The sequence below is a fragment of the Rhagoletis zephyria genome, unplaced genomic scaffold (genome assembly GCF_001687245.7).
Source record: "Rhagoletis zephyria isolate East Lansing unplaced genomic scaffold, Rhagoletis_zephyria_1.1 Rzeph_scaffold_00080, whole genome shotgun sequence".
Taxonomy (NCBI): Eukaryota; Metazoa; Arthropoda; class Insecta; order Diptera; family Tephritidae; genus Rhagoletis; species Rhagoletis zephyria.
In genome coordinates this window covers 254,754-264,128 of record NW_016157164.1, presented here as the reverse complement: position 1 = coordinate 264,128, position 9,375 = coordinate 254,754, and the positions used below count along the sequence as shown (strand labels likewise).

Below are 9,375 nucleotides of genomic sequence, written 5' to 3'. Positions count from 1 at the left end.
AAGATTTATTTTTTGATAAGTCACTATCCTTTTTTAAGGACATTTATTTTCCCACAGGACACTTGGTTCTTTTCAAAATTTAATAGTTTTTCCTCTTTATAAGGATAATTTATTAATAGTTAAGGTTTTAATTGTTTATACTTCCTTTTGTAAGGATATCGAATTTTATTTTTTGATAAGTCACTATCCTTTTTGAAGGACATAAATTTTTTTACAGGACACTTGGTTCTTTTCCTAGTTGGGCGCCAGTTAAGCAAGTCATATTGCTTATTCCAAATAAAACACAAACTTTATTTTATATTAAACACTTTTATTTAATAAATTAAATTAGTTGCTTTGCAACCTTACTTTACTTCCAAAGAAGGACTGCCCCTTGAAGGGTGATGATACCGCCTTAAATACCCTTGTGATCAGCGGTATTCACCTGTTGATGTTGTTGTGCAGAAAAAGGTCGCTATGATGCTATTGCTAGCGACCTAGCAACAGAGTTGTTCTGATCAGACGCACATTACTTCGTATCACGGCGTAGGCTGCTGGCCTACCTCCTAAGCTTGTCAACCAAGCTTTGCTTGCTATGCAGTGGGTGGTAAGGCAGGCAATGCTTATGTGCTGCATGCCCAGCCTGCTGTTGCTAAGGTAAGTGCAAGCAGCGATCACCCTTTGTTGTGATAATAAAACGAGCTCACGCATATGACGTTGCTATGCTGATTATAATATCTGGTTTGTTAGGCAAAGGCAGGTAGTGAGTTGTGGGTTGCTGTTGGGCTGCGTACCCAACTCGTGCAATTGTTGTTGCTATGCTGTGATATCACGCATTTAGGCAAGTTATGTTTCTAATGTAGTTGGATTGTTGGTAAGCTGCATCAACTGACTATTGACGCTTTAGTTTTCTGTTGCCCTGGTATTGCCTATTTCTGCGGCAGGTTATATGCAAGGAAATGCCTTTGTAATGTAGGTGGTGATATCATACCTTAACTTACATAATGAGGCCGGTTATCGCTAGTGCTGCTTCAGTTATAGCACTACTTTTGGCAAGGCCTGATGGGCTTACTTTCATGGGTGCTTGGGAGTTTCTGTAGCGAATTTTCGACCCATCTACCCATCATCATGCTACTGAGTTACTAAACAGAAGGCTACACAGCCAACACAGAGCTAGTGAACATTGTAGAGCTGTTAAGCATATCGCTAAAAAAGGCTGACTTCCAAAACGCACCAATACACAATGTTTGGATACTGTTCTACTGCGGTATTAAAACTGTTTGCATATGCAGAGTTGCGAAATATTGCAACCATATACATTGCATATTTTGAATATTTAATAAAACCATGATCACCATTTCAAAAATTTGCATTTTTAAAATACCAACGGTAACTAAAAACAAACGAAGCATCAACTTTGTCTCTGATGTGCTGATTACTCTAGCGATGCGTTTCGATAAATTTTCGGATGCGTTTTGGAAAAGTATACATTGTCAACCAATTGTAGTTCGGCGTTATGGAACATTAAACTTTGTACGTATGCAATGCAATTGACGTTTTGGAAGTCAGCCAAACAGTTATTTAGTGAGGTTGATCAACCGTGGAAGGCCTACGAGTTTTCAGCACCCACAGCTACAGTAGAATTTTCTCATATATCCCTTTATTTAAATTTTTTATTATTCGCTTACTCAAATTTTGGAGCTTATTCTTCAAAAAATCCTATTTTTAAGTCATTATATTAAGTTTTGCAAAGACGCTTACAATTTTTGCAAATATCCCCAGCGACGGATTTTTCCTGAGGCCCAATAGGCCCGTACCTACGGTGGCCAAATATTAGGGGCGGCCAATATAGAAAAAAATACATTGATGGTATCAAGATAAGCACGTGTAAATACGTGTTAACTAAATTTAGCGACACTTAACCCTTAAAAGATATGTGGTTATGAAAACACCCAGGTCTAAGGAACGTTATAATACATTTTTGATGTGTATACATCTTTGGTTTCGGTAGGGGTAAAATTTGCGAAGCTGTAACGCATATCCCAGCACAAAATTTCGAAGGGCTTACCATGTGTATTTCAGCATAAAATTTTTATTTTCATTAGAAGCACCCTGTGTTTGCTTGCCAAATGGTTGCATACATTTAGGCATATGCATAGTAAGAGGAAATTCGCTTCAATTGATTATTACTTCCGATTATTTAAACTCCGCACATGCATACGGCTTTGTACCTATGTATGTACATAAATATGTATGGACTCATTTGTTGCAACTGGGCATGAATCACGTAACTTTGAAACGATAGTCGTTCAAACGATACTGACAAAACGATGTTGTCAAAACACTGATTTATGCATTTGTGTTGCGGTTACGTGTTAATAGCCGTCATCGATTCGCCACTTCGCTGCTTGCTATGTCTGAGTTCCGGTCGCTTAACGAAAAATTTTGCATGTGAAAGCAACAACAAAGTTATCTAGCACGGATAGACGATAGCGAGTTTGTATTCGTTCGTTTCGCCACTCGCTAACTGTTGGCGAATCGATGACGGCTACAGTTACTGTTACGTGAAGCAAAACTGGAATCGAGTTGACGATATCGCACAAACGATCAAACAATTTTTGATTTTTATGAAGCAAGACAATCTCGACACGATATCGTTCAGACGAATGTCGTCATACGTGATTCATGCCCTGGTTTTGATATTCGTAGATGGTTTTAGGCATAGGTTTAGTAGTCTATTTTGGTAAATTTAGGAATATATACAAATAGAAATGCTCAAACTATAGGCTTAAAAACAATAACTGATGCGGTGTTTCCAAGATATTTTAACGCCCTTGAGTCACAAGTATATACAAGTATATTTTATCAATCATACCGATAATTTCACGTATTAAAATAATTAAAAATGAAAATGAATAAAAAAATTAAATCAGAAAAATTAATAAACTTAAGTGAAATTAATGTTTAATTTCTAACCTAACCTACATTTGTATGTATGTAACTGAATCGCTTAATAATAGCTTTACATATAAAAAGATTATCCTAATTTTCGAGCTTAACTCTCTAATCTGTTATTAGAAAAAGAGATTAGCCATGCAGAATTATAATTAAAAATATCTCAGATTAAACCGATAACTTTTTGGTGTCCAACTTCGTTTTATCGATTATACTTGCGAAGAAGAGGAGGAATTTCAAATATTATAGTAAACAAAAAATGACGCTAGTAAGGAAAATAGGTTTGTAAAGGTATTTTTGATAAAATATTCAGTTATAAATATATTTAAATGGCCTAATATGTGCTGCAAAAAAAAGTGACCACGGTGGCACAGAGAAGAAGTTTAACTTTTCCTCGAGTTGTGTGAATAACAAGCACAACCAATTTGACAGCTACCGAGCTTTGATTGAGATTATATTTATATGTAAACGTACTTTTATGCTTTGCCGTTCGTATATGTATACACATCAAATTTCATGAGTACCTAGTACTCACGCCGCTTAGGAGGTAGGCCAGCAGCCTACGCCGTGATACGAAGTAATGTGCGTCTGATCAGAACAACTCTGTTGCTAGGTCGCTAGCAATAGCATCATAGCGACCTTTTTCTGCACAACAACATCAACAGGTGAATACCGCTGATCACAAGGGTATTTAAGGCGGTATCATCACCCTTCAAGGGGCAGTCCTTCTTTGGAAGTAAAGTAAGGTTGCAAAGCAACTAATTTAATTTATTAAATAAAAGTGTTTAATATAAAATAAAGTTTGTGTTTTATTTGGAATAAGCAATATGACTTGCTTAACTTGTACAGACGATGGATGTTTACAAGAGTACGTTAGTTCCCTCTGACTATAGTAGAGCCTTGGAGCTGTACAAGGCTGGGATCGATAAAGTAGCGTAACTCTATCCTAGAGAGAGATATTATAGCGAGGAGCGACAACAAGGTTAACTACGGCTCCGGGAAGATCACTCTTAAGGACTTCGAAGCTGACACAGAAACTTAAGTTATTTAGCGGCATTCGAGGAAATAATAATTTTTTCAAAATTTTTTAAAATTTTTCAAAAAGGAAAAAATTTCCTTTTTGTTTTGGAACATCTTTAACTTTATTACTCTGCACATCAAATATGTTTTGCTTACCTCTTTTAGTTTATCTTCATCCCGTAAGTAGAAGGCAATATAGAATAATGATAAAAATGAATTTACGAACTGGAAAAGTGCAACTTTTGCTATAAGATGGTTTTCGTATTTAGACTGGAGTCGGTAATTCTCTACAATAAAGATAAAAAGCGTGTAATTTAATTTACTCTCGAAGTAAGTCTACAAATTTAAAAATAATAAAGTGTATTTCTTCTCTTGTAGTTTCGATTCTGGTAAAATTTATATGAACATCTTAATATATTATCGCACACCGTCTTCAAAAGAGTCACACCACCCTGGTGCGAAATAAAGTCAATTGACATTATTACCCGCGGAACCCGCGCGACCGGCGCGATACACCACGTCACCCTACGTCGCGGCACCTCTCCCCTTCCCCCGCTCCCCCGTGCTATACCGCAGAGCAACAACTTTTCTGCAGTAAAAAAGCATATAATTTGTGTTTCAAAAGTGTGTAAAAACCAACCAACTTACATGATCTCGGTTCCCATATTAAATAATCAATAATTGTTTATACCCGCATTTTGGCACATTGGCTTGGCCATCTAATAATGTCGTCGTACCCTCTAGCTGCTTTTAAATGATGTCGTCAAAAATTGCTGGCGGAGACATGAATACAGTGCAAGAAAACTCCTTGTCTATTATTGTTTCCTTATAGAAAGGTTGGTTTTTTCCACCTTAGACATTCCGAAATCGTTCAGAATATGCTAACTTAAAACAAAAAATTCTTTCAGTGTTCCTCCGGGGTTTTTGGACATAGACCGTTTCTTCAATTTAATAGTGTTCGCTTTATTTTTGTGGACACGGAACATGTTTTGCAAGTTCTGGATCATTTCTACACTCTTTCTTCAAATATTTCTCGTATTCGTTTTGCGTTTGGTTTTTCGCATCGTGTTTTTCCTATATTCGTAAATTTCATTCATGATTGTGTGTAGATTAATAGCACCACACTGACGATTTGGCAACTACCTTTTTCATCTCTTAAAAAACAGCACTTACGGGCAATGTTTATTGTAAGAACATTTTTTTCTATGAATCGACATACTTTACAGGCTAACCTAATATTCGCGGCTTGCGTTTTGGTACGCATGCCGTCGAATTTGTTTTTTTGCGTCACCCGAAATTGACTTGCATGCGTTTGCATTTGATTTCATTGAGCGAAACGTCAAATCAAAATGTCACGCAGAACAAAAATTGGAAATTGAGTTAGCTTCATACGCACGCCGTTCAATTTCGGTTGATCTCATACAAGTTGCATGTGCATGAGAAATTTTTGACAATAAATTGGCGGCGTGCGTGAATATTAGGTTAGCCTGTTAAGCATTGTTTACGCTATTTCCATTTGAATGAAGAAATAGCGTCAATGACTTTATTTCCAATTTTTTTTTTACTTTATTTCGCTTTTGAAAAGGTAATAATGTAAGGTAGTGTGGCAAATAAAGTCAATTGACCTTATTTCCGTTGATCTTGTTACCTGTCACCGATAATCAAGGGCAAGGGCGACCTTAGGTATAACAAATTAGAACAAAAATTTGACCCAGCTTTTGCTGAAAGGTAAATGAAAGCTCTGTGTGCATTTTTAGCGCATAATCTCAAAACTGCCAAATTTTTAGTTGCGACTATTTTGAAGACGGTGTGCGATATGTAGAAAGGACCGGTATAACACTTTTGTTTCTTTACGGAATAATTAAAAATCTTCATAAAAAGTGAAGTTCTTCAGGAGCAATTTCTTTGAAATACTGTAGCAAATTTGTTTATGTGGTAGCTGTATTTAAATTCTATACGGTTTTTATACGTAGTATTTCGACTTTTCTGTGTTTTGATTTCCCTTCTATATTAAGGTGACAATTTATACATAGTTGGGCATGCGTATTGCAAATCATAACCCACCGTGATCATTCAGCCAAACGGCCAATTTATAATATGCCTCGTCCATTAGCGTTATAGCACCAGCCAATAAAACCTTTGGGATTACGCTCAAGCAGCAGAGTACGCTTTCTTCCGGTAGCTTAGAGTCCCACCAATCCTACAAAAAAGAAACATGTTTATATAAATGTATTCGACATCTACCTATACATACAAGGGCGTTTGTACTCATACATACGATCTCACCTAGTCGATATCCATAAATGTATCCTATCTTGAACGCCTGAGATGAACTAACTTACATAACTTTATAGTCATATACTCAATCCCGATTGTTTGATCATATTTCAAAAACTGTTGATGTATGTTCACATATAAATATTATCTCAATCAAAGCTTGTTTTCAATCACCCCGTTTACACAGGCAAATCTCAGATTATTAGCCGTAAAATTTTTTGTGCTTGTTATTCTCAAATCTCAAGGAGAGGTTATGTTTCTTCTCTGTGGCACCGTGATCACTTTTTTCTGCTATATAAAGCAATTTAAATATGTTTTAACTTAATATTTTATAAAAAATACCTCTACAAACCTCTTTTCCTTGCTAGCGTTCATTTTTGTTTACTTTTACATTTGGCATTTCCCCTCTTGTTCGCAAAAAAAACCCATAAAAGCAGGTAGTACACCGAAAAGTTATCGGTTAAATCTGAGATTATTTTATAATTACAGATTAACAAAGGATGCATTTTGTATGGCGAATCTCTTTTTCTAATTACAGATTAGGGAGCTAAGCTCGAAAATTAGGAATATCTACTTATATGTGAACCTAATCTAAGATAAACTATCCTACTTCCATTGTGTTATGTTATGGAGCTAGGACAAGGTAATAGGCATAGGATAGTTTGATGGCTATCGACCAGTTGAAATATTTTTAAGATAATAATTTACAGTTAAAATTTTATAATCAATACCACACAACAAGGCATGTCCTTATAAGGGGCACAATTAGGGATGCAAATTTTGGGGCGTAACATCAGTAATATATATATAGCGGTTCTGGAAGCGGAGCAGCTACTATATGGTTTGCTCATATACATATATGCTCCAACGTCAGATATCCTTCGCTAACCGCCACAAGATGTCCGGAGCAGCAGCGCAGATAGCTGCTCCAGGTCTGGAAGCCCCATATATGTAGTTTGCTGCTGCTCCGAATGCTCATATACATATATGAGACATTCTTTTTCATATCGGACACCAAATTTGGTGTCACAATTTCGATTGGCTTAAAATTTTTGTTATGGGTTCTATACATGAAATAAGCTAACACGTGTTCGAGGATTTTTTTTTCGCTTTTCTCTTTGGAGATATGATCTGTCAAAGTTTGGATTTTTTCGTAATTCTGACTAATCATGAAGGAGTACATCGTCATATCTCGGGTCATGCCCATCGTAGAAACTTCATCTTAACGTCGTAATCCTTGTTTAATTCTCTACAAAAAACTTGGTTCAAAAAATTGGCGTTTTTCAAGAACTATTTTTAAAATATTCTTCTTTATGAAGAGATGGTTTATCTTGTGAGAATCAACAATTTTTTTGTAATTTGTTTTCGAAAACTTATGTTGAGATATATTTAGTAAGGTGTTAAACATAGTATCTTTAATGCAATCTTTCCAACAGCAGTGTATTCTGCATATACTTGCATCCGGAACTCTCTTGGCTTCCTTCGTAGCATTTAATATTCAAAGTGCTGTCTTCACTGAGGTCCAGAAGGTTTTCAAAAGCTTTTCGGGCCACATGAAAACAGGTTTGTTATCCAGTTGAAGCCATCCTCATCTTCTAGTGGCGGCATCTTCCTAGTCGCCAGGGAATACCGAGGGGGCATACAGTGACTTCTTGTGGCGTTTTCTGCCTCTTGCTTCATCCTAAACATCGCTCCTTTCGTTTTTCCAATCACCGCAAATATCCGCACACTTGCTCCATTTCAAACCATTGTTCTGTACAAATTTTTCGATAGCTTTAAAAATTTCGTTGCTAGTGGCGTAAGTCTCAAATACTTCGCTCTTCTTCGATTTGCATTGCGAATGAGTACCTCACTAACACGAGAAGACTGAGTACCTCACTAACACGAGAAGACTGCCTCTAAAATCGTGTTGATTCGCTCTTTGACAGTGTGATTGCGAAGTTCCAAAGAAAAAGTAATATATACACGTGCGCGAAGCTGCTGCCCTTGTTACAAGAAGAGCCCAGTCAGCAAAAAATCCGAAAATTTTTCCGAAAACGGGAAGAAAAGTGGATGAAACGCGGATTAGGTCGACAAAAGTACCGAAAGTGGTTGTGAAAAGGGTACGTTTTCGGCTATTGGCTGCCATGATGAAGTTTGATCAAACCGCTTGCGTTGTGTATGGAAAGTCTAAAGAATTTGCCCGCACCACTAGTACACTCTAGCCACTAGCGGCACCCTAGGCATACGCTCGAGTTTAATACTCAAGTCAGGAAAGTTATAAAAAAAAAAAATATTTTTATATTTTTCTGAGCAAGAGCTCTTTATTTGAATTCGTATAATCTCGAACTGCTTACATGTTTATGCTTACATCCTATTTATACCATTTCTACTACTGATGATAAATGGTGTTTGTTATTGGTTTAGTGATTAAATTTGTTATTGAAGGTTGTTTACAATGTTATCATATTCTTTTGTTACTTATGAGACAAACTTGTTTATTTGTACATTATAGTTTATGTATATATGTAATGTATGTGACCAGGCATGTTAGCTATGTATGTAGTGTATGTATGTATGTAATATATGCAGTATATGTATTAAGGTCGTTAACTCTCCCCGGTGTTAAAAATGAAATGTCCTCATTTCGAAGGGCTTAGGTTTTGACATCTTTGTAATTCGGTTAGGTAAGCTAATTCGAAGTTTCTTCGACGTTTGGTGCTTAATTGTAGTTGTCGATATGTATGTAATCTTATAATTTAGTATATAAGTAGAATTAGTATAATTATTATTATGGTTAAATATAAAGTAAATTTCCAAGGATGTTCTTCAATTGGAATCACTAATTTATACATTTCTTGTATATTGGTAAATTTATAATCTGATTCGGAGTTTAAAATTTTCAATATATTAACTTTTTCGTTTTGATGGGCATGTATTACATTTTTTATTTCCTGTTTATGGTTAATATAAGTTTTATTATCAATAGTTGTATTAAAATTGAATTGGATTAAATGTGGACCGTTTACTTTGAGTCCGTTCCATATGTGTTCATAGTCTATAATAATGTTACCATTATCTAATATTTGTAAGGGAATGTTATTTTCTTGGATAATATTACAGTGAGCATTTTGTTTTAATAATAAAGGAATAGTACAATTATCC

At 35.7% G+C, this 9,375-nt stretch overlaps 1 protein-coding gene across 1 annotated transcript in view; it reads right to left on the bottom strand.

Annotated features, from left to right (window-relative positions):
• wwk (anoctamin 8 white walker) overlaps positions 1-9,375 on the bottom strand; it is a 499,833-nt gene that overhangs the window by 276,436 nt on the left and 214,022 nt on the right. The window contains exons 6-7 of the mRNA XM_017629247.1: positions 6,019-6,154; positions 4,111-4,241 (exon numbers count right to left, since the gene is read on the bottom strand). Coding sequence (XP_017484736.1) covers positions 4,111-4,241; positions 6,019-6,154 — 267 coding nt within the window. The remainder of the gene's footprint in view (positions 1-4,110; positions 4,242-6,018; positions 6,155-9,375) is intronic.